At 36.8% G+C, this 25,850-nt stretch overlaps 1 protein-coding gene and 1 long non-coding RNA gene across 2 annotated transcripts in view; one reads left to right on the forward strand and one right to left on the reverse strand.

Annotated features, from left to right (window-relative positions):
- Positions 1-16,857, forward strand: part of LOC148043577 (uncharacterized) — a 76,197-nt gene extending 59,340 nt beyond the window's left edge. The window contains exons 2-3 of the long non-coding RNA XR_015698010.1: positions 2,170-2,302; positions 16,446-16,857. This is a non-coding gene — a long non-coding RNA (uncharacterized LOC148043577). The remainder of the gene's footprint in view (positions 1-2,169; positions 2,303-16,445) is intronic.
- On the reverse strand, positions 3,355-22,880 carry LOC106556019 (mast cell carboxypeptidase A). Its single transcript, XM_087725406.1, has 11 exons — positions 22,673-22,880; positions 22,368-22,443; positions 20,539-20,663; positions 17,920-18,022; positions 17,690-17,791; positions 17,143-17,244; positions 16,032-16,142; positions 15,085-15,175; positions 12,238-12,446; positions 8,390-8,474; positions 3,355-4,679 (listed from the first exon to the last, which is right to left on the reverse strand). The coding sequence occupies exons 1-11, from the start codon at positions 22,744-22,746 to the stop codon at positions 4,492-4,494; spliced, it is 1,266 nt and encodes a 421-aa protein (XP_087581532.1). The 5' UTR covers positions 22,747-22,880; the 3' UTR covers positions 3,355-4,491.
- Positions 22,881-25,850: the final 2,970 nt, after the last annotated feature.

Consider the following 25,850-nt stretch of genomic DNA (forward strand, 5'->3'; position numbering starts at 1 on the left):
GTGCTATTTTTATTTACATATGTTTAGGATCAGCATTGTGCAATCAAGTATTTTTTTATTATATACTGGCAGACTGAAGTTCTTAAGGAAATATTTTTTTTTAACTGACTGTTATCAACCCTTATCCACATATTTTTGAACTGACTTATTTGCTAGGCATTTTCCGATAGCTTCTCATAGTGAAGACTTCTAAACTCCAAGATGCCTTTAGTTATGACTTCTTACCCAGCATATAGCAATTGGATGCAGAAAGAGTTGTCTTGACTAAGAACCTGCTGTGCCTTTTGACCTGATTCAGCATAATCCTCTTCTCTTTCATAGTTTTTAAACTGTTTATAACTTTAAGCAGCTACTTTTACAGGCTTTTACTAAATTGCTGTTGTTTTAATGGTTTTCAATGCATTGAAAACAGTTTTTAATTGTGTTCTTTGTTTTTCTGCTTTGGGGGGTTGTTTTTAATGACACAAAATGGGTGAACTTTTAAACAAACAAATAAAAGAAGTTCAGACATTTTGGATGACAATTCCAAGTAGCCTTAGCCAATAAGATCAGTAATCAGGGATGCCATGGATATATGGGGCAGGAGGTTTTTTTTTAAAAAATGATGTGCTTTTTTGCATATGTTGAAGGATGCAAAGAAGCCAGAATCTTCCTATGGCAATTTCAGGTGCATAGCCAAGAAAAAACTGGATCTTTTATGAGTGTTAAACCAGATATAACATTAATTGCATTTTTCTGTTAATATATATTTAAATAAATATAAATATAGCCATAGTGTGCTGATAGTAACTAGAATCTCAAGATGTGGGTGAGGCTTAGTCTTTTGTTGTCCTGGTAGGGTTATGATAAATGAATATCCAACATCTTTTTAAAAACATCCAGTGAATGCTCCAACACTGGAGGTTTTTAAGAAGATGTTGGATATCCATTTGTCTGAAGTGGTGTAGGCTTTCCTGCATAAGCAGGGGGTTGGACTAGAAGACTTTCAAGGTCCCTTCCAACTCTGTTATTCTATTCTATGCTATTCTATTCTATTCTATGCTATTCTATGCTATGCTATTCCTTTTAAATTGGTCTTTGTTTTGGGAAGAAATCCCCACTGGGAGTCTTGTTTAGCTTTTAAATATTCCTAACATTGGATGGATGGATAGATAGATAGATAGATAGATAGATAGATAGATAGATAGATGATCAACTGTTTTTTTTCTTGATACCTATCCGAAGTTCGCAACATATATTTTATCTTTGTGCCCTGAGAGAGAAACATTTGCCACTGCTTAGAATTGAACTCTCAGCCTTCCAACTGGGAGGTGAGAGTCTTCACCTCTAGGCCACTGTGCCACTCACTCTCAGCATTATATAAAATCAATCAAAAATCATTTTCATGTTTATTTCCATATTCCATTTAGCAGTGTTTTAAGGCTGATTTTTCAAACCAAGAGAAAATGAACATACAAATAAATTGCAAACTATATTTTCCAGACAGAATAATGAATTCATCAACCTTGATTAAAAAGCCTGGCTGCACACTTTAAAAAGTATGGCCTAGTACTTAAAATATAATAGTGACAGTATCATAAATATAATAAATGGAATGTTCTCCACTATCCTTGCAATTTGCTCGCCTTCAGATGTCGAAGGCATCTGAAGACAAGGTGTCATGGCAGCAGACATTTCTTCCTGTTCTTGGATTCTAGGTTTACATATTACTTTAAAAAGGACCCTGTGCTGAGAAATGGATTGAAGCATAGACTATTCCTCTGAGAGCTAAGGCTGTTTCTGTATTAAAAACAGTCCTGAATAACACAAATGCTGGTAATCTAGCATTATAATAATGATATTTAACCACTTCATTCACCTTTTTCAAGAAAAGACTAAATAAAAATCAAACAAGCACTGATCCTTCTACATCTTAAAGCTAGAGCTACAGCTAAAATAGATGAGATGATTAACATTGACCACAGTTTTTGCATGATATAAAGATGAAGTATCTTATGAAGATAAAGCTTGATGCAGTTGGAATCATTTAAATATCTGTGCTATTTTTTTTCTTTTCAGAAACTACTGATTTCCTTCAGATAATTTAACATTTTCAGTTAAATATGTGTAATTAGACTCTTTGTATAAACTTGAACAGGTATCCTTTAGTACTTTTCCCATTTCTTCTAGATATCCCAGAGGCTACACAATGGATATGATTCCTCAAGAAGACCAGAGTCAGAATGAGAGGAAGAATACTGTCTTAGAATTCTCCTACCATGTACTCCGTTGCCCCATCCCAATCAAAAGGAATGAAATTTGAGTAAGAAATTAACTCTACCCCTTCTGAATGATACGGACTGTAGTATATCTGCACAGGAAGACTGTCTAAAGGCCATTTTCCTTTAAATTAGTGCTTGTGTATCTGTGTGTCATAGTAACTGAAGAATGTTTTCCCAACATTCTATAGGGACCTCAATCACTTATTATCTTGGAAGTTGGCTGACTTAACAGAATAAGTAGCTATTTGATAAATCTGTAATCCAGTGTTCCATAACTTCTGGAATTCTAGTTGTTGAAGTCCATAAACTTCAAGCTGGTCTAGAAAATGGCAGAATGCTGGTCAATTTCATCTGATGATTTTTCAAAAAATGCAGTGTCTGTTGTTGTCTGATGAAGGGTTAATGTTTGGTGACCTATGTTTGGCCAAATAAAAATATTGCCCTCATGAGTATGAAGAATGCTAAGGTTACATTCTAATCATAACTGAACTGTACAGGCAACAAAACAAGGTATAATAGGACCTTGAATTAGGAAATAGTAAGGTTTTTTTTAATGCACTGGATTTATTAAGGAAAGTATTGCTAAGCAAGTAATACCAACAGCAAACATTTTGTAAAAGGAAGAAATAACTGTAAGCAGCCAAATAGAAAATAAAATAAAATGTGTCCATTCAAATTTACTTTTGCTACTTCAGTTAAAATAGGACTGTGGGTTTGTTTATCAGAGTCAAAATGATTTTTATCCTTGCCTTTAACAATAAATTGGTTCTAATTTAGTTAGCTGTTTTGCTGGGTTGTGTATGAAATGTAGATTAGTTCTTGCAAAGTGAATGAATGGTGGCACATTAAGTGATGAACTGAACATGTAAATGCAGTGAACCCATTAATACTGAATTACTAAATAGCAATACAATGCCTTGAGACAGTGCGGTTATTGTGCAATTATCTTGCCTCATTCCCAGAATTGAACCGAGGGGAGACCAAACATCATTGTCTTCCTTTTGTTAACTCACTTATTTTCCCATGTCTTTTTCTTAGCACAAAACAAATGGTTTAGGAAGAAAAGAAGGAATAGCCTTCCAATGCCTTACAATTCATAGTTGCAAGATTTATTTTCATTGTCAGAAAAAATTCAGCAGCAAAGATTATTTTGGGATAGATGTAGGTCTCAAATGTTGTTTTTTCAAAAGGCAATTGGACTGTTTTTTTTTTTTTTTTGAGATCACTATGGGCTGGATGACTGAGAATCTCCACAGACAGACGGATACATGCAAGCTAAATTCTGATATTTTTGGAGAGAATCATAGGGCCACACCCACAGCTCTTGAGAATTAGGACCTCTTTTCTTTATAGCCTTCCATTGAACTGTGATATGACAGTGCTACTTTGGATCTTCATCTGGTTCACTCTCACAAAGACATTTTGCTAAATGGCTGGTGGATGGGGTGAGAAAGATCTGTACGATCAGTTCCATTTTTGTGTTTATATGTATATTTCTGTATCTATGGGTATATTTCAGCTACAGCAAGTAATATCAACGGAAAGTAGTTGTGACATACCCTGTTTCTCTGAAAATAAGACCTCCCCAGATAATAATCCCAATCGAGCTTTTGAGTGCCTGTGCTAAAATAAACCCTCCCTCAAAAATAAGCCCTCCCCGAAAATATTGCAACACAGCAGGAGCCATGAGGTGACCACATTCGCCTCCTCCTGCACCTCAAAAATAATAAGACCTCCCCGAAAATAAGGCCAAGTGCTTATTTCAGGGGTAAAAAGACCCTATCTTATTTTTGGGGAAACAGAGTAGTTCAGAGTGTCTGTGCCCAGAGATTTAAAAGTTTATGTTCTAGATGAGCAGGCAAGGCCAAAAAAAGAAACCCCCTAAATTTGGAACAGGCAACAAATATTCAAACACAGAGCAATGGAGGAATCATTATCAGAGCTATCTTCATTAAAGAGTAAATTCACTAAGAAGTGAGCTAAGAGTTATTCAGCAAATGTCTTCCAGATGCTTGAATAAAATGAATCCAGCAGGAAATTTGTCCTTCACACTGCATTTTCAAATTTTAATTAGTGCTGAAAAGCATCAAAGGGAGAAACAACAATATATCAGTGGAATAGAAAAAAATCAGAAAAGAGAATCTGTAATCTATAATTACAGGTAGAATCAAGGAGACAATTGCAGCCAAGGAAAAGAGAAATTCTTTTATAAGGAAGTGTGACCAAGTGTTCACTGAGCATTGTTGACAATCTGCTTGGCAATTACTTTGATTGCCAGCATGGTTTCCTTACAGGTAGGTTTTATCTGACTTTCAGGCAGGAGGAAACCGTTCTGGCCATAGTCACGAAGCTCAAAGCCGAATGAATATTTTATTCCTTCATCGTAAGCCCAATCTATGGAATTTCCAGAACAAGGATCTGAAAAACAAATAATGTTCAAAACAACTGGAACACAAAAGGAATGATGAAATAGGAAGACTGGCTATGTGAGATTAGTCTGAGAAAAAGATTTTCACCAGAGCTACCGCCATTGGTTTAAATGAAACAGAATGAGGACTAGCATAGGGAATTAAATGGATATTGTTATTTCAAGACACCCAACTATCCATGTCTTCATCCATACTTTTTAAAATCATGCTTAAATTCCCTGCTTGTATTCTGAAGTCATGCATACGTCTTACTAGATGTCAATAAGGATTGGGATTCTTGTTTTTCTTCTTCTTCAGATTGATTATTTACAATTGTGTCCATTCTTAGAGAATGGCTGGATAAGTCCCTGCAGTTTTCTTGGCAAGGTTTTTCAGAAGTGGTTTGCCATTGTACCTTTCCTTTTTTAAAATTCAATCAGAATAGAGTTATAAGGGATCTTGGAGGTCATCTATCCAATCCCCTACTAAAACAGGAGACTTCCATACCATTTCAGACAAATAATTGTCCAGTGTTTTCTTAAAAAGCTCCAGTGATGAAGCACTGATAACTTCTGAAGACAAAATGTTCCACTGGTTAATTTTTATCACTGCTAGGAAGTTTCTCATTAACTGCAGCTTGCTTCTCTCCTTGATTAATTTCCATCCATTGCTTCTTGTCTTGCGTTTTGGTGTTTTGGAAAATTAGTTGACCTCTGCTCCTTTATGGCAGCTCCTCAAATACTGAAATACTGCTATCATGATACCCCTAGTCTTTCTTTTCTCTAGACTAGCCATACCCAATTCCTGCATTCCTTCTTCATATGCTTTTTGTCTCCAGACCTTTAATCATCTTGTTACATACTGACAGCCAAATAGTAGGCTCCAACAAGGTCCTCCATTCTGGCGGGAGAATACTCAAAGCCAATTGGCCGAGCTGTCCGACAGCTCTCTATAAAAGGACTAGCTGTCAGTCAGGCTGTGCTGGATTTGTAAATAGCTGTGTAATAAAAAGCTGTTGTTTGTCACTAAAGCTTGAGTCCTGTCTCATCCATTCACCCAATCTACCACATCTTAGTGGATAAATGTTTGTTAAATAGTTTTAGAAAATGATGTCTCTTGAAATTATGAAGAATGCTTTATTAACTGCCAGTACTATTTGGTCTAGAAATTACACATTTGCTTCTCTGGTCAGAAAAGGATGTTTGTTAACTTATAGAATACTGAAAACTCTGGGGGTAAAATACCCAGTTATTTGAAAGAGAAAAAGTGAGATCATCAGTCCAGATATGCAAATATAAAAGAAAGCTTGCAGAAAACAGTTGAGATCTACAGATAGACAAAGTTAGATTGAAATAACGTCATGAGGAAAATTGCATAATAAACTTCCTGCTCCATATCAATGACATTTGGTGTCAGTTATGGGAATTTATTGTAATACAATGTCATATGATGTGGTGTTTCTATGTAGAGATTTCATCAGACAGATGGAAGTTCAAATCAGCACTTTCAGTGAAAAAAGGCTAATTTAACAGTTAGATGAAAAGCTGATACGAAAGTGTATAGTCTGATTTTGAAACATTATCTGTTGCAACTATAGAGAACAAAAGGAATATAGGACAATGCCATTGTTTTTCATTTCAAGGCAAAAATGGATACTAGTTCAACAAAGTTTGCAATGAAAGGCATTAAATGAAACTTCATTTCCTGTAACTTTAGCAACTTTAAGAGATGAACTGCTTAAAGGGAAACCAGATTCAAGTAATTATAAAGTGAAGAATTACAATATTTGAGTTTGGAGAATCAATAGATCAAGATGATTAAGAAATATATAATATACTTATGATAAAAATGAAATTAATTCATTAGACAATTTTATTTTATTTAATTTCTCTTGTTCCCTCAATGGACATTGAAAAAGATTTTTTAAAATTGTAGATTGTTTTGTGTTGGCATTGTAAGAAATTTGAAGTTTCTTTAAGTTATATGGTACAGCTATGGGTTAATTTTGGCTTAAAACCATTACCTCTGTCAATATAATTTTATGAAGAAATATTATGATTAATTATAGTTCAGGAGCTTAATCTGAAATGGAGCTAAATTCATAAATCATGGAATTTTTTATTGCATGAAACGTTTTGCCTCTACTGAATCTGGAGTACAGCACAGAGAGTATTTTAAAAATAATTTTACTTGGTTTTGTGGCATATAGGAGATTATTATTTACTTTGAAAAGTGTATTTTAAACTACAAAGATGAAGCAATGGGTTTGTAATGTAGTCAAGCTTTAATAAGCTCACATTTATATCATAATATAGCTAGATTTTTTTAACTACATCTTTTTTCTGTTAATATTGTAGTTTTTTTTTTTTTGCATTTTCCTCTTTTGTTTTTTTAAAAAGAGATCTATTTGGACCATAAACAAAGAAATGTGAAATTGCACTTAACAATTCTCAAGATAGCTTATAGTAATTAAAGTACAAATAATGAAACATTAAAGTATAGATAAAAATATTTAAAATCAAATAAACTAATCACTACCGTTAAATTTAATCAGCTCTTAATAGTTTGGACCTTTTCAAAATTTTCTTAAACTTTGGGGGAGTGGTATCCAAATACTCTCTATGACTCTACGATATAAATATAGGAGGTGTATTGTATACAAGAGAAGGGCATTTTCTATGTATTAGCTAGCAGAGATTATGGCAGGCAACAGAGTAACTTCAAAGGGGTCTCCCTTGCTGATCTAAATCACTGGGCTGGTAGCAAAATAGTTGGTTTCTCTGAAAGTATGTCCTGAAGACAACAATCTTATTTACTAGTAGAACCGTGGATTCTTCCAGCTAAACTCCTGTTAGTTTCTTGGAACTACAGTGTCAGGTAAGGATAAAAACATTTTTAGAAGAAGAGATATTACTGTAAACTATATACACGGATGCCCCTTTTCCATGCTCTGCCTGAATATTTGAAATTGTCAGATGGACTGAAATGCAAATTTTACATACAATCCCAACATTTAACTAAATAATGCTATCTTCAGGAGGGAATTAATTTGATATAGTAGTTAAGGTGCGAGAGTTTTAGTTTTGTCTTAGGGACAAAATCAACTGGGTAACTTTGGATAAGACATTAGTAGGCAAAGGCAATGGCAAATCATTTCTGAAAAAAAAAACTTGCCAAGAAAACTTCGCAGACCAGTCCAGGAAGTTGTTAGGAATCAACACTGACTTGAAGTCACAAAAACAAAACAAAACTAACTTCAGGAAACAAAACCAAAAAAAAAAAAAAAAAAAAAAAAAGTAAAATGAGAAGAAATCTTATGTGAGCAGGGAAGCTTCCTAAAGCCTTCGGAGGGCGAAAAACGGCCCAATGCGCAAACCGGAAGTCAGTTCCTCAACTTCTGGTTTGAGTATTGGGTTGTTTTTCGCTCTCTGAAGGCTTCAGGGAAGCCTCTAGAGGGCAAAAAACAGCTGAAAATGAAGGCCAAAATCAGCTGGCCAGTGCCTGCATGCACGCTGGAGATGACAGGGCAATGCCTCACATACCCTAAGAAATGGCACGTGTGCCATAGGTTCGCCATCACGGCTATATAGCATTCACTCTTACGTGCTTATACATTACAGAATAAAATATCCCAACATGTCAAAGCAGATGTGCAGACTTTTCAGTGTAAGATGCATATAAAGCATTTTGAAGCAGAGTTTTGCTAATACAAATACTTACAAATTGTGGTAGCAATTGATCCATATGTATACTCTGTTTGATGGAGGCTATATAAAGCATCCACAGCTTCCTTAGCCAATTCATTCTGTATTTGAAAAGAAGAAATATTAGATCAATAATCCAGATTCTCCTTCTTTCTTGGCATATTCAACTACATACAAATTCAATGATATCCCAATCACTTTCAGATAATTTATATGAAGATAGGAACTTGCCTTCAGCCAGGAAAGGATATTTGTTCCTCTAGCCCAGTATGACAAGCATCTGAGGTCCTATTTAACACCTGCTAACTGAGCCCTATGTAGTGCCACAAGTAAATTAAATTTTGGTTGATTTTAAAGCTCTTGGACTATCCTAGATTTGGGCCCCAGTCCATATGTAATTACACGTAATGGAGCATTGATGTGACTAGAGGCCACAAGCAATGAATTTGGATTCCCACTTCTGTTGCAAGACAGTTGGGAATGTTATCCCTATCCAAGCTGTACAATTTGGACAGAAAATCAGCTGAATGATTCGTGCTGCATCTAGAGATGTGTTGTCATACAGATGTATACCTAATATGCTCCATGTCTCCTGCTGAGACTGCAACAATAGTATGCATGCAAACCAGGATCCGAATATGCATCTCCATTTGTGTATTGGTATATGCACATAAATGCATTTTAATCCTTAATAATAGAAAACTTAGGTCGGACCTTTCATTTGAAGGAATGCCAACCTCTCTGTCTATTTAGATGAAAGGTATATAATACACTTTTATTTGTTGCATCTGTCCAAGCCATTTTTTAAAAGGTAATTTGCTGAGGCTTTTTTCTGCATGTTTTGTTCTTCGGAAGTACAAAGATACCCTGCAAAGATGGGGATTTCTCAGTGGTTACATTCCTATTACACAAGAACTTAGCCTGGTGCCAACTTTTTTGGTGCCAAGAGAGAACATTTTTATATACTGACACATTTCAACATATTTTTCTGAATTAATTATGGAATGTACTGTTTTGAAGACTGTTGTTTTTGTAAAACTGATAGGATGAAAAGCTGTATAAAATGCACCTACATTGTTTAAAGAACATTAATATTATGTATATGTTGGCAGGTAACATAGCATCTTCTTTACCTTGGAGAAAAATGAATTTCAGAGATCGGAAATCAAATCCTAATTTTAGATGATTAGCATTTATAGCATCCTGCAATCTTAGCAGTGTTCTCTAACTTGCTACCCTACAGATAGGTTGAGCTGGCAAATCCCAAAAGTCAATTTCGTTGACAGCAATTTGTAAATGAAGATTTGCCTAGAATGAATAGGATAGAATACATGAAGCTCAGGTTTGAATTGTGGAATCCTTGATGCTTTCTCAATTGTTTGCTTGCAAGTAAACAACCAAGCTCAGAGAACACCAAGAAAACCACAGATCTTTAAATTGTCTCATGGAGCAGATCAGCTATACATTTTGCCATTGATTAATCTGTGAAACTTTAAACAGATGTAAGCTATTTCTGTGATATGAATACCAATGAGGGAGAATATTTGTAGCTCAGGATTGAAATGAGGCGGCGGGGGGGGGGGGGAGGCTTGGTGCTCTCTGAACTTGGTTGTCTTTTGCCAGAAGTTTCACTACCCAAACTAGGTAACATTATCAGTGCTAGTAAGAAGCATTGCAATATATTATATAATATAATCACTAGGATTGATTATATTACTAGCACCTTACTAGCATGTATGATGTTACCTAGTTTGGTAATGAAACGTCTGCAAGGAAACTACCAAGCTCAGAGAGCACCAAGGACCTTGCTGCGATATGATTCTGTGTTGTGTTGTGTTGTGTTTTATTCATTATTGATTAGGGTAAATGGTCAAAGAGACCCTTTGAGTGTTGCTTGCTGTTTTCAGGAGGTGACTGGGCTCCATTCCAGTGAGAACAATTTTGTTACATGTTCTTGTTGATTTATTTGCATCCTATTGCTTTTCTCCTTATGAGCCATGGCCAAGAAGGCATTTTTATTTATAGTCAAATAATTATCACCACCCCATCCCAGATCACCTCCCAACTGCACCTACTGTTATTTGTTACATGTGAATTAAAGGACAATCTAAATGTAGTAGATAAACAATAACCATCTGGTTATTCCTTTCTTTGGTCTATTTATTTAGAATGTGGATTTTTGATAATCAATGAGCAACTCTGTGATTCAGGCTATAAAAGGAAATGGTTTCTTAATCTGAACTTTCTATACTTTCATATTATCTCACCAGGAACACCACTAATGGAAAATGATCGTTGTTGGCATCTGCTTGTATTGGACAAGGGAACCTTTCAAAATTGTTTCTGCAAAGAAAAACATCTCATTTTGAATGTGAGGTGATTGCCAAAAGTTCAGATTATTTTAAAAACTAGCAAGAACTTTGTGATAGTACGTACTGGTTGGGAAGATGGAGAGTAGCTTTTACAAGCCTTTTTCTGGGGCTGGATGGTGTCAAGACCAGCATTATTGGGCACCTGCCAAAGCCTATGCTTCAGAACGGGCCTGTTGCCAATCTCAGGGCTTTTCAGCCTGCTGTAAGAGCTGCTGCTAGCTTCTCCTTCTCGAGTTTCCTCTCCATGTGCTATCTCTCATCAAGCAAAAAAGCAGGCAGAGAAGATGGATGAGGAACTATAAAATGATATGATATGATCTGCCAAGACGGATTCTTCTGTGATTATTCACAAAGTTCCCTGATCTATGTCTTGAAATAGCCCACAGGTCAAAAATTGCATTAAAATGTGTAATTTGGGAAAACTATTTGGGGGGGGGGAGACTTTTGGGGAAAGTCTGTTTCCCTCTTAATAGGCCAAATTAAAAAAAATTCTAGGTGACTTATTACATAAAAACAATAAACATTTTGTCCTGTGTGTATTGGGTGACCAAAGAAGGGCGCAAATATGACATCCAGACTCTGCAAACTGCACTGGTTCCAGTTTGCTTCCGGATCAAATTCAAGCTCATCACCTATAAAGCCCCTCGTGGCACGGGGACAGGCTACCTATGAAACTGGCTTCACCCCATCACATCACCCTGTCTCACTTCTTCATATAGGGAAAGTATGCTACAGACCCCATCAGTTAAAGAAGTTTGACTGGTGGGATCTAGGAAAAGAGCCTTCTCTATCCCTGCCCTTACATTATGGAATATCTTTTCCCTAGAGGTGAGGCTGCCCCACCACTCTCCTGGTCTTCTGTAAAGGAGTCAAATTTGGGTCTGTTGCCTTACATGGGAGGCACAAAGGACCATGCAATTGTGGGGTTGTTTGCTGCCATGAGAGCCCTCATCCACTTTTATTAATCAATGTTAAATCTTGGCATTTTTTTATTTCTTTAAAAATTTATGTTATAAACTTATAATTTTAAAATGTTTAATTCACCGCCCAAAGCTCCTCCTTGAAGGAGATAGGTGGTCTAGACATAGAAAGGTGGTTTATTTATATGAAATATAAATAAAATAAATAAAGAACAAATGGGAAAACATGGTTAAATGCTTAATATTAAATAAACAAATAAAAAGTCCAAGCAGAAACTTTTGGGAATGGCCGGGAGTCATTTTAAAGTCTGAGAGGAGGCACAGACAGTGAGAAAAGTGTCTTGAATTTTTAAAACAGGTCTTTGAGCCTGTTTCAGGGTTTTCACTGCCGTTTTCTGCAGGTTTTTAAAAAAAATTTCTAACCTTGAAATAGCAAGAAAATGTCCTACTGATATTCACAACGATTAGCTGATGTAGTTGGGCTTTTTAAGAAGCTCACGGAAGATTGCATATGGTCCTAAGGCTATTCATTTTTGTTGTAGACTGATGAAAACCTCTCTTTTTCTACATACCAATTTGTCATGAGTAGGTGCTTCTTCTTTTGTATAGCCATAAGGAAAGAGCAGCTTCTGAGAATAGGCGTGGATGGTTATATATCCTTTGATAGAAGCAAGGTGTGCACGAATAAAGGTTGTGACTGCCTTTGTTTCTGGCTCAGATTCAGCTGAGGAACCACAGTATATCGGTTCACAAGGGTCATGAGATCCTTTGTATTTGTCTGCTGCAAGGAAAAATGTTAAGAAAAGTTGCTCATATGAAAGCTATTTGTATTTCTTCCCAACACTGATGCACAGGATGGGCATTCATAATGTGTTCTTCATGTAAAAATTCCTAAGGCTTTGAATTTGTGATAACAAGATAATGAAAGCCTTGAAATATTGGTCATTTATCAATCTACATAGTTTGAGAACCCTAGTCTTATAGGCATAGTTCTGATTCTTGGTTGAACAGATAACAGCTTTTTGAAAAAAGGATTGGCACTTTCCAAATATTCAATACTTTAATATTTCTCATAATGTAGGGCTAGCAGGACAAATTGGCATCGATTCTTGTCTAACGTAAGAGATTCTGCTATGCTTTAATCATTAAGGTGACCAGATTTTCAGATTGGTAAAGAGGGACACCATTGACCGGGGGCGGGGGGGGGCTTGATTAAAATGTTTATATTTTGTCAAAAGGTCACACAAGGGGATTACATGAGCCCAGGACACGGAAACCATCATAAATATGAATATGTTGCCAAACATCAAAATTTTGATCATGTCACCATGAGGATGCTGCAATGGTCGCTAAGTGTGAAAAATGGTCGCTAAGTGTGAAAAATTGTCACTTTTTCAATGCCATGTAACTTTGGTCACTAAATGAACTATTTGAAAGCTAAAGCAAGCTTGCATTATAATGCCTTATGCTAGCTTACATTTTCAAGAGAGAGAAGCTAAACTCCTTATTAGAATTGAAATAGAAATGAATAGAGTAGAGTAGAGTAGAGTAGAGTAGAGTAGAGTAGAGTAGAGTAGAGTAGAGTAGAATAGTTTATAAGGAATTTGTCTTTGGTGAATATGCTCTCAGTGTACATAAAGAAAAATAAAATAGAATGCATTCATCAAGCTACAACACTTAGTGATAGTCTCTCTCTCTCTCTCTCTCTCTCTCTCTCTCTCTCTCTCTCTCTCTCTCACACACACACACACACACACACACAGACAAACATTCCTCCTCTGGATTCACTGGGACATGTATAAAATCCCCCTCCTGTGCACACATTCCTTCAGCCACTTTCTCTCTCTCTCTCCCCCCTCCTCTGGATTCACTGGGACGTGTATAAAATCCCCCCTCCTGTGCACACACTCCTTCAGCCTCTCTCTCTCTCTCTCTCTCTCTCTCTCTCTCTCTCTCTCCCCCTCCTCTGGATTCACTGGGACGTGTATAAAAACCCCCCCTCCTGTGCACACACTCCTTCAGCCTCTCTCTCTCTCTCTCTCTCTCTCTCTCTCTCTCTCTCTCTCTCTCTCTCTCTCTCTCTCTCCCCCTCCCTCCCTCCCTCCTCTGGATTCACTGGGATGTGTATAAAATCCCCCCTCCTGTGCACACACTCCTTCAGCCTCTTTCTCCCCTCTTTCTGGATTCGCTCCGAAGTTTTTAAAATTACCTCTTCTGTAGAGACCAGGTTATCAGCCACGTGAGACATACGCTGTGTTTCTATGGCACAGTAATCCCCTCCCCAAACAACATGCAATGCCAATTTAGAAGCCCTGAGCAGCCGAGGCAAAGCAGCAGTCCAGGTGGGGGGGCTGAGCTTGGACAGCCTTGGAGGCAGCCCACCAGCTCCGAGAGAGAGAGAAAGAGAGAGGGGGGGAGGGAGAGTCTGCTCAAAGCAACAGAAGAAGAAAAAAAATCCGTGATGGAAGCCCGTGGTCTCCACATGGAGTAAAGTCTTCTCCTTCCTCAGGCATTGGCAACAGCTCCCAAGGACGCGCGGGTGGGAATGCGCTCGGCTTGAAGAAGAATATACACTCCCAGTTGCTAGGAAAGCCTCAAAGCGGCTTGAGGCTTTTTTGTAACTTAAAAAAAATTAGGACTTTTTAAAAAAAAAACGGGACGCGGGACAAATTCTTCAAAAGAGGGACTGTTCCGCTGAAAGCGGGACGTCTGGTCACCTTATTAATCCTGTACATTACAGAAAACTAATTGACTTCTATGTAGAAGTGACCTCAGAATCTATCACTTTCATCCCAAAATGACTAAAATGGCTCCACCCCTTTTGTGTGTACTTGTGACATCAGAGCCATGATGGTGCAGTGGTTAGAATGCAGTACTGGAGGCTACATCTGCTGACTGCTAGATGTCAGCAGTTCAACAGTTCGATTCTTACCGGCTCAAGATTGACTCAGCCTTCCATCCTTCCGAGGTTGGTAAAATGAGGACCCAGATTGTTGGGGACAATATGCTCACTATATACTTAGAGAGGCTGTAGAGCACTGTGATGTGGTATGTACTATACGTCTAAGTCAGTGATGGGTTGCCAATTTTGTTACTACTGGTTCGGGGGCACTCCTGCATGTGTGTGATGCTTCTGTGCATGCGGGTGGGCGGAGCCTACAGCTGCCAATCCTACCAGTTCAGCCGATCTGGGTCAAACCAGGAGCAACCCACCTCTGGTCTAAGTGCTATCATGAACACATACAAAAGTGCCAGAGCTTCTGTTGCATCAGCATGGTGCTGCTTTCATCATTTGTGTTACCTTGACCACCTTGCAGAAGTTATGGCTTTTTTCAACTTATTCTGGGATTGATATTTGCTTGTGGGATTTAAGGAAATCACATCATTCTCTTTTCTTACATTTCTTACATTCTACTTACAGCCCCAAGCAGCATTGAAATTCCTATTCAGGTCAGTGCCGATGCAATCACTGTTAGAGTTATTGGAACGGTTCTTTCTCCACATGCGATCCTGTAAGGCAAAAGTGATTGAAGTCCATTATTTCGTATTTTTATTTCTTAATTCTGAACGTATTATCAATCTATTTGCAAACTATGTACAACTAATGTAAGTGGGTAGAAGGACTATGATGCTATATACCACTTCCACACATGTTCTCTTTTGCATTACCTATCAGTAGTAAAACATCCAAGTTACTGTTAATTTTTATCTCTGAATAAAAATAAATGCATCTACATTAACTTTTGGAATTGCTTACACACTACGTTTATTACATTTTAAATCTGAGTTGTTGTTTGTCAGTGGTCTGAGTAAGTATAATCCTACTGTCGTGCTGTGCTGACATCCAAGTAAGGATGACATTTAACTAATTCAAAGATATACTCATATGAGAGAAGACTAATGCTCCTATATGCTGCTTATTGTACACAGTAATTTCTGTTGGATTTCTTCCTGTTCTGTATGAAGAAGGGAGCTATAATCTGTAAAATATCAGATAACAATATACTCATTTGCTTTAATTTGCATGTTGCATTTTTTAAATCCTTGGAAGTAATTAACTGATATGAAGACTAATGAAGCCCTAACTTATGACTTTTTGCTGTCTTTAGTTAACGAAAGGATTACATGAAGAAGAAGCTATGCTTTTAATAGTAATTATGGTAGGAAAATGAACACCAGAGAAGGACAGATAGACATATTTCTCTGTGATGAATTTCATTTTTTTTGATGTTAGAACACATATAACCTTTACAAATATTCTACACATTGGTAGTAAGAAATCATTCTTTGAAACTTTCCTCTGTCCCATAATTCATTTTAGCAAAAGAAATATTTTTTTCTAGAAAGGAATAAACATGAACAGTACTTTTGTCCATGTCCAGACATAACCATCAACGTTGAACACTGGGAGAACATAGAAATTTATGTTGTCTAAGAGTAGTGTCATGTCCTTGTCTCTTCCATAAGTTGTGACAGCCTGTAACAGAAAAAGACACATATTTTAAAATAAAACATTTTTTTTAATAAACTGAGAATATTGGAAACATCACAATACTTATCTTTAAAAGTATATTCTGTCATCTCTCATCTACCTATAGTAGGTTACACTAATGAAATCTATAGTGCAAATAATAATTTACAATTATTTTACAATATTTACATTGGTTATATTTTTTCGGGCACCTACTGATGTCAGAATTAGTTATGGGAAAATTTCTTTTCAGAGGGAAAGCAAAGATCACTCTTTCTTGAATGCTGTCTCCTGTTTCACCTTATATAGAAAACTTCCAGGAGGGCTTCAAAAGATTATTTGGGGCTTGGAGTGGCATGGAAGAATCTAAAACAAGCCTTCGGGAAGCAGATCAAGAGATTATGTTGCCCAACATTCTGTGTCAAACTGTGGTCAGCCAGATGCCTACAGAGAAAACATGCACGCACGCACGCACACACGCACACACACACATTTGAGGGTTAAATCAGTAGATTTCTAATAGCTTGAACTTTTCAGTTCTCCTCAAATACTGTAGCTGTTTTCTAAAAAGTCACTTTCTAAAAAAAAAGGAAACAAAGAAGGTCACATCCTCTCCAGCATTCAACACCCAGATAAATAGAGAACAACACTAGATAAACAATCAAGCAGAAGACAATAGCCTCATCAAACAACAATGAAGAACAAAACCACTTCCCTACCAAAACTGCCAGGCAAGTTACAGAATCTAAACAAGGAACAAAACCTACCTTTACTTACTGTATACTGATATTGTTATCTAGCTGGGTAATGAAATGTCTGCAAGCAAATAATCAAGGGAGACCCAAGACTTTATAATTCAACTCAGCTACATATAGTAGCTTCTAGTTGAATATGCTCACATGCAAACCGATGCTGTAGTGCCTGTCCCATCATAACCCAATTATTTACTCTAGGGTGAATATATTACTGAGTTAATGACAGTATTGATTAAGCATATTTTACTAACCTCCTTTACAAACCATTGGCAAAAGGCTGGTGAGATCCACTCTCGTGCATGAATACCACAATCCATAAATATAGCTTTCTTTGGGTTACTTTGTTTCCCAACCTGTTTCCAGAGAAAATTAAGTTTTTACAACTTTCTTATGTTTACTTTGCATAATAATTGATCAGCTTCTGGTGTTAGAATTAATTTGCATTTCCTTTGATTTGCTTACTTCTAGCTTTTATTGAAATTCTCAGTGAAAATTGTTTATTTTAGGGAACCAGACATGTAAAATTGCATTCTGAGAAAGTTGTGTAATAAAGTATCTGTACATTTTGCTACATTTTGAAACCAAAGAGATGAACAATTGGTGGAGTGATTTTTTTAAATGCATGAACATAAAATAAACTAGAGTAGGTTTAATCATACTTTCCATTGTAGATCAGTTTATCCTTGTGTCAGCTAATGCAGTTCAATACTACAACTATCTGTTAATCTACTTTCTCATTATGCATTGACTATAGATGTACACATTCATTAAATGCTTGAATTATATTGGCACTTTTACCTTAAGGACATACATAGGCCGCTCCTCATAAGTCTTTCCAATCTCAATCCTGGAGATCAGTTTGGCATGTTTTTTAGCCATTCGTCTAGTCCATGCAGCGATCTAAGAGGATCACATAATAATAGAATTAAGAGAATCTTAAAAGATCAGAATATATGTTGTTATTTTAAATTGCCTAAGTAATTTTTAAAAAAAGTTTCTTTCATTTTCAGTGGAAGTTTCTTTCATACCTTTTCCCATTCATTATATCTTGTGTAGAAGTGTTTCTTACGGAAATGTTTCCCTCCATCCAACTGTTTCTCAATTTCATCTTGTAGATTGTGGAATACAATTCTGTAATAGGAAACATAATTTGATTAAATATGTAGTCTTGCTTTCCCTGAAACCATTTTGTTTAGGATTTCTTTGGCCGTGTCTACCCTACAGGCTCACATACCTCCATTAAAAAGTATTCCTTCTTTCTCTCTTTTTTGATTTGTTAAAACTTGCATTATAAACAAGTGGACTGCTTCCCCACCCGTGTTTTGCTTAGCTTAATCTGTTAATTTATAGGAATAAAGATAGCCAAGGGAATTTTAAAAAAGCAGATTTGGAATGCACAATTAAATGATCAAAGCCACACTCCCCTTTTAAAAAGGGATAAGGCTTTGATGGTTGCCATCCTAATGTATCTGAGGACAGGATTGATCCAGTGACTAGCAAGGCTGCATTGTATCTTACTCTAAGTCAGTGTTTCTCAACCTTGGTAACTTGAAGATGTCCGGACTGCTGCGAATGCTGGCTGGGGAATTCTGGGAGTTGAAGTCCGGACATCGTCAAGTTGCCAAGGTTGAGAAACACTGCTCTAAGTGAAGCAACCCACAAGCCACTCTCTTCCCTATGATGTCACATAGCTCCCGGACAGTTGCATTAAAACACTACTTCTAAACACTAGCTCACTTTTTGCTTGTATTTAAATATTTCCAGATTAATAGTTTATTTTTCCTCAAATTAAGCCCATTCTGTAATAAGCAGCTCATTTGGAAATCCATTTTTGCATGCCTGTGCAATTTATAGATTTCAAGACTGACATCAATGAAGCACAGATGAGATTTCAGGATGAAGACAAAACCAATCTGTAGTCTTGGAATTTGATCAAAATGGCTCAGTCAAGGGAGGAGCCAATGAGGAATCAGATTTCTTGGACTCACAAGACATGGACCAAACATAGATCAGCTTTCAAGGTTTATGTAAGAGCCCATTCAGCTCAGCTGAGTTGCCTTTGTGGTGCTAAGAAGTACACTGCAAACCACTCAGTCTGTCTCTGAAGATACCATCTACAGTTGCTAGCAAAATATCAGAACAAAAGAAAATTAACCAGAGGCATTCAGCCCCAAAGTTCATCACTGCTTTAATGTGTAAGTTCTTAAAATAAATAAATGATGGATGGTTCATAAAAAGTTTTATGTGTCACCAGAATATGTGAATTCTGGTGAACCAATTATTTTATATGTACAAATGGAAAGAAATGACTTGGTTTAAAATAACATGGTGAGCTTTCTGAAGTAGGTTTTTAAACTGAGAATGGTGGGGAAGTTGTCAACCATGGGCAATCCAGTGGTGCAATTTAGCCGATTCTATCCGGTTCGGGTGAACTGGTAGTGGTAGTAGCGGGACGCTCCGCCCACCCGCCTGGACATCATCATGTCCTGTTTTTGACTCTCTCCATATACGCGGAAAGTCCCGCACATGTGTGGAGGTGGTGCATACGCTCACATTTGCAAACCAGTAGCAAAGGTAACTTGATTTCACCCCTGGAGCAATCATATTAATAAGTGCATCAGAAATGCAACATCATGTTACTCTATGCAGCCTTTAATATTTTATCTCTATTTAAGACAGGAAGTTGTGTAGCTTGATAAAGGCAGAAATGAATAACTGATCCTGTGATATCCAGAAATCACACATACATAGTCATGATGACATAAATTAGCAATTTCTATTATAAATGTATTGTTCAGTTTAGCGAAATAAAGAATTAAAGAAGAATTAAAACCTGCTTAAGTATCATTTACTGTTTGCTAACTTCCTATTTTTCTGTTTTGTATTGGAGTGCCCTCATTAAATAGAAATGATATTTAGATGAAATCAGTGGAGAAACTCCCACTGTTTCTAATGTCTCTGGATTTTAAAATCTGTAGTTATTGCAATGCTATATCACGAGAGACAGTCAGGAAGTTGAATTGATATATTATTGAAGGAGCAGTAGTAATAGAAGATGGATATGGTTGTTCAAAAAAGAAAGCATGTCAAACTTTATGTTTATACAGGGAAAAGATTGAGAATCAAGCAGAAAGATTGAATAGAGAAATATAATTTTGCATTGATTACCTTTTATTCAAGAACAAGCAGCACTGATCCATAAGTATGTACATAATATTGTAGATGTAACACAATATACTATTTTAAAAACTGGATTAAACTAACACTAGTCCTGTTTACCTCATATCTCCCCCCCCCCGCATAAATTTCAAAGTTTGAGAGGAAAGTTAAAGGCAAAATGGATGTTTTAAGTTTGAAAGAAAGACAATGCATTTGTTCTTACCTTTAAAGCCCCTGAAACCTATTCTAAAATGGCCTTTGGCCCCATCTGCTGTGGCACTTGGTATGTTGCATACTCTGCATTAAAGAGTACTGGTAATTCTGTTAGATTGATTTAAATTGTCTTTAATTAATTGACATATTTACTCTTCATCTCTATCTCCTTCCTTTTGTCTGCCTCCTAAAGAAATTTATTTAATTCTATTTGGATTTCATTGATTAAATTTCTGATTATTTATTTATAGTATACATTCTATGAAACCACATACCTGTTTTGGATTTGATTTTGCTCCAGGATCTTTTGAACAAAGTTTGTCTGATCTGAACTCACTCTGAAATCCACGTTTTTCCCAATAAGAACATGTTGAACTGAATGAGGATGCCAAAAGTCAAGCTAGATGGGGGAAAAAAAAGTATAGCAAGTTTATTTTTAAGAATGTGAACAGAAAAGAGGAATCATGTAGATATGTGTGTGTGTGTGTGTGTGTGTGTGTGTGTGTGTGTTGCAATTGGGCTGATTCCCTGGCTTAGCCTATTTCTCTGGCTTAGCTGATAAAGGAGGAGAGCCTGTGGTTTAGTGGCTAATATAACTGCCTAATATGTAATACAGCCCAGGTTCAATTCCCAGTAAGGGCATGGCTAGCTGATGAGAGCTAAATAGCTTGAAATAGATCTATACTAGTCTCCCTTTATTTATTTATCAGCACAATTGCAACACAAATGTAACAGAGGCAACATTAAAAAAAAGTGGCTTTCTGCCTGAATGGCTCCCAGAGTGAGCCGATAGACAGAAAAGGGAAGCAGTATGCTCCCTACCATATCTGGGCATACCAGGGGTTGTGACACTGTATGTATGTATGTATGTATGTATGTATGTATGTATGTATGTATGTATGTATGTATGTATGTATGTATTGTTTTTCAATAACTGGCCCAATCCAGATTAGTTGAGTCTAACTTCAGCATTAATGATATAGAATTTTCATTTTCCTCAATCAAGAGATACCAGGAGGTAGAACTTCAAAACTTTACTGCTATAATCCATAGCATTAGCTGCTCAATGTAGACATTTCACTATACCTAATAGAGTCATCCTGTTTTATTTTCTGTGCAAACAAATTCATTATCTCTATGACTTCCTGTGTATGTGTAGCAGAGTAAAAGTAAACCGTAGTCTCAGTTAATGACTACTTGTTCAACGACTGTTGATGGCTAGGATTGCTGGTCCTCAGAGTAACAAATTAACATTGTAACTAAGCACTACTCATCAAAAAAAGATAGCTTTTGGAGAAAATAATGCCAATTGATATGAGGGCATTGAATGACCAGTATGAAGCTACAAAATGATTGCATTAAGGGAATGCCTTCATGTACTGTTTTCTATTTTATAGATTTTAGCATATCTTCTAAAATAATAAAATGCCATAAGGTAAAAGGTAAAAGTTCCCTTCACACATATGTGCTAGTCATTCCTGATTCTAGGGGGTGGTGCTCATCTCCATTTCAAAGATGAAGCGCTGTCCAAAGACGTCTCCGTGGTCATGTGGCTGGCAAGACTAAATGCCAAAGGCGCACTGAATGCTGTTACCTTCCCACCAAAGGTGGTTCTTACTTTTCTACTTGCATTTTTAGGTGCTTTCGAACTGCTAGGTTGGCAGAAGAAAATGTCATATAAGCACCAATATTTGAATGTTTACCCCTCACAACATATCATTATTAATCTTTCAATATTTGATGTAAATATTTTGCAGTATATTTATTGTTGACATGTGATGTTACTTCATATCTGACAATCTTATCAGAAGCAAGATCAAAACAATAAAAAAATGCCAAAAAGTTTCATACAATTTATATTCAGAGGCATAGGAATTACATTTAAAAAATCATGTAAATATTTGGATAGTAGTTTAAGCTAAATTATATCTGCACATACAATATGTATAGAGATTGTATAAGCTAAACTACCAGAAATGGCTCCTCTTCATTTGCAGCTTTCACTATGCATTGAAAACACAACTGAAGCATTTTTTATTTGCAAAAACTATGTAGAAACACATGGAAAATAGTTATGGTGCATATGGTTAAAAGGACTCCTCACCTGTATTGTAGAGGCCAGGTCCTTCAAGACATTTAGTTGATTTTCATTCTCAAGTTTCACTCGAAATACTTTGTCACTTCAATACAAGTAAAGCACAATGAAAAAACATTACCATCAAACTAAGTCACATTTTGTTCTATTTCCTTCCTCTCATCATCTGATGTATGGTTGTAAATCATTTAATCAGGCTTACAGTGCTTTGCCAGATTGCATATAACAGTTGCCTATATTCCAACATACAGTCACGAAGCTAGTAAAACCAGTAACTTCGCTTTCAGGAAAAAAACACAATGAGAAATATCTACCTGTCAAAGGAATGTACGAGGACACGCCCAAGAGGTGTAAAAAGGAGCCCTAGAAATGTAAGAATGAACCTCATGATTCCACTTTGTCTGTAAAACTAGATCCTTATTTCTTATATATGCCTTTATATGCAAACACAAGCAGTCAGCTGACTTCCTCTAAAGCTTTCATTGGATACTATATAATGGCTTTTGAATTTGCCAGTTAATACACTTTTAGTCTTCCAATCATTATTACAAAACCTGAGCAGTAAAATGTAAGAAGAAAAACTAAAACTCAATCAGATGAAAAGTGCCATTAAGTGTCATGTTGTATGGTGAGAGATAAACAGCTCTGCAGGATACTTCAGCACATATCAGCCTAGATAGGTGTAAGACAGAGATGAACAACATTTACACCATTCGAAAGAGACTATCAAAAAGCTAAAAAGAGAAGGGGAAAAAAAGCAAAATACCTCCTCACCTGCAATCAACACTCAGATAAGCACGGATTAACATCAAGATTAGTAACAGACCAATAATCAAGCAGTAAACAATACTCCAATCAAGGAACTACCAACCCAGACAGTCAAACAGTAAACAAGTCTTATCAAAAACTACCAAAAAGAAAACAACACTTCTCTTAATACTGAAACCACAAAAGACTCCACAGTTAGGTGTGACCCAGAATGATTTTTTTGCAATGTTTTTATGTTTTTTACCTTCATAAACTGCCTAGAGCAGGGGTAGTCAAACTTTTTATACCTACCGCCCACTTTTGTACCTGTGTTAGTACTAAAATTTTCAAACCACCCACCTGTTCCACAGTAAATGGTGATTTATAAAGTAGGGAACTAACTTTACTTTATAAAATTTATAAAGCAGAGTTACAGCAAATACCTAATGCCCCCCATGAAAGCTGGAATGCCCACTAGTGGGCGGTAGGGACCAGGTTGACTACCATTGGCCTACAGTCACATATGTGAGATGGACAACAATAGAAATTTACTAAATAAACAAACAAAATTTCAGTTGCTGGCCACTTTATCGTAACATGTGCTCCCATCCTAGCAAATTCTCCCTCTGCCTGAAGGTAAACCAACCCCTTGTGACTGCATGGAGACAATTTGAGTTAATCCTGGACCTTTGTACCAGAAATGTTCCTGTCTGGATTTCAGTGGGTGTAATTTGGTTTGATTTGAGGCCAGTGTCTGGAGTAAGATTTAGAGAAACAGAGCGTATACATGGCAATTTTGTTGTTTATGGGGAAAATAGGAGGATAAAGAAAATGTAAGTATATACAAATAATAAAAAATGAATATAACTAATGAATGAAATGGCAATTCAGAACATCAGTTGCTTTGAACTAAAGCATATACCCACAACATTACATAAGTATTGAATCTTGTCATAATATGTGGATTCATATTGGATAGTTTTGGAGAAATTCTACTATCCAAGTGTTCACATGATGTACTTTCCCTTTTTCACATGTACAGTAGAGAAATATGTGGGAGAGACCATCAGTCTCCCACTGTTTTTTTTAAAAGGCTGTTGACCCTTGTGTGACACTTCAAATAAATCTGCTCTATTTATCTGAACACTAAGATTCGAAGAACTTCAGCAGTTATGGTTCACATTCCTTCTTCATTGTTTATCTCTTTCTTTCTTTCTAGTCTGCCTGCTGCATTCTTAATGTCATTCTCTGATTCTTTCCTCACAAGTTTGGTTTAACCAGTTGAATAACTGAGGAACACCAAACTTTCATCTATTAATTTTAGCATACCCACAATTATTTGGAATATTTCCTTTGCTGACTGCTTAATGTTTTGACTCAAAGTGCTCCATATCTCTTGTCTTTTTAATGTAATTTTATTATACTGTCTTTTGGTTGAGTTTCATATCTCAAGAATATCTGAAATAGATAAGCCCAGAAGGAAGAAGAAATGACCAGTGGTTATTTCTGTCTACTTCTAGATAGAACTGTGTGTGTCAGTTGCATAAGAATCTGATTGTGGTCAATGCAGAAGTCTCTTGTAATCTAGACAAGTTCTTATGAAAATAGGGATTTCCAAAGTCTGTTCCACACACCCCCCCACACTTTTGATTAGCCTTTATGACCTGGGGAATTTTTGGAACTGAACTCTATCATATGATGGGTGTGCTGGCTGAGAAAGACTCCTTTGTGCCATGCTATTCTTGAGTGTACTTCTCTCTGTAGGTACAAGGAATTATGCCAAAATGAAGATGTAAGAAGGCCATTCCAGAACACAATCCCATTTACTATATTTATACTGCCGGTTAAACTCACCTTAACCTAAACCTGCCCGTGCATTCATCTACTCATTCACCTATGTGAATTCTAGCTTCCTCAGAACAAATATTATTTTTTAAACAAAGCATATTAAGGAGGCTGGCAAACATACATCTATAGTTTTTGAAGAACCCAGAACAAACTGAAGGCTAAAACATACAAAGAATGGTTGCAGGACTTGGGTATGTCTAGTCTAGTGAAAGGAAAGCCTAGGGGAGACATGATATCAGTATTATCGGAGGGCATAAGACAAGATTTGTGTCTATGTGTGTGTGTGTGTGTGTATGTGTGTGTGTGTGTGTGTGTGTCAAACTATTTTCCAAAGCACCAGAAGGCAAGGCAAGAAACAATGGATGGAAACTAACCAAGGTGAAAAGCAATTTAGGACTAACGATGAGAGCAATAAACCAATTGAATAACTTGTCTCAAGAACTTGTGGGTGCTCCACAGTGGTTGGTTCCAAATCCTGGCGTTGTCCACATGGATGTGTGCAGCACGCGCACACATCTTACTGCTTCCGCGAGCCTCCATGACGCTCCAGCTGCTCAGCGGAGTTTTGCTCAGGCACTATATGCGCCGTGTGCATGCGCGGAAGCTCCGAAGACTTAAAAGACCGGTAAGGAGCTCAGGCGGGTGGGTGGGCCCTCTGGAGCACCCTACCAGAACAGTATCCAGTGCTCCAGGCAGGGCACGTACCGCCTGCAACCCACCACTGGTGCTCCATCACTGGAGATTTTTAAAGAGAATGGACAGCCATTTGTCTGGAATTATATAAGGTACCCTTTTTGAGCTGAGATTTGTACTAGAAAACCTCCATGACTCCTTCCAACTCTATTCTATGTTCTATGTTATGGTGGCAAAGAAAATTCAGAAAATGTACAAAAGCAA

Source organism: Thamnophis sirtalis, unplaced genomic scaffold (genome assembly GCF_051295495.1).
Source record: "Thamnophis sirtalis isolate CommonGarterSnake01/CBP01778 unplaced genomic scaffold, rThaSir2_p1.2 scaffold_11, whole genome shotgun sequence".
Classification (NCBI taxonomy): Eukaryota; Metazoa; Chordata; class Lepidosauria; order Squamata; family Natricidae; genus Thamnophis; species Thamnophis sirtalis.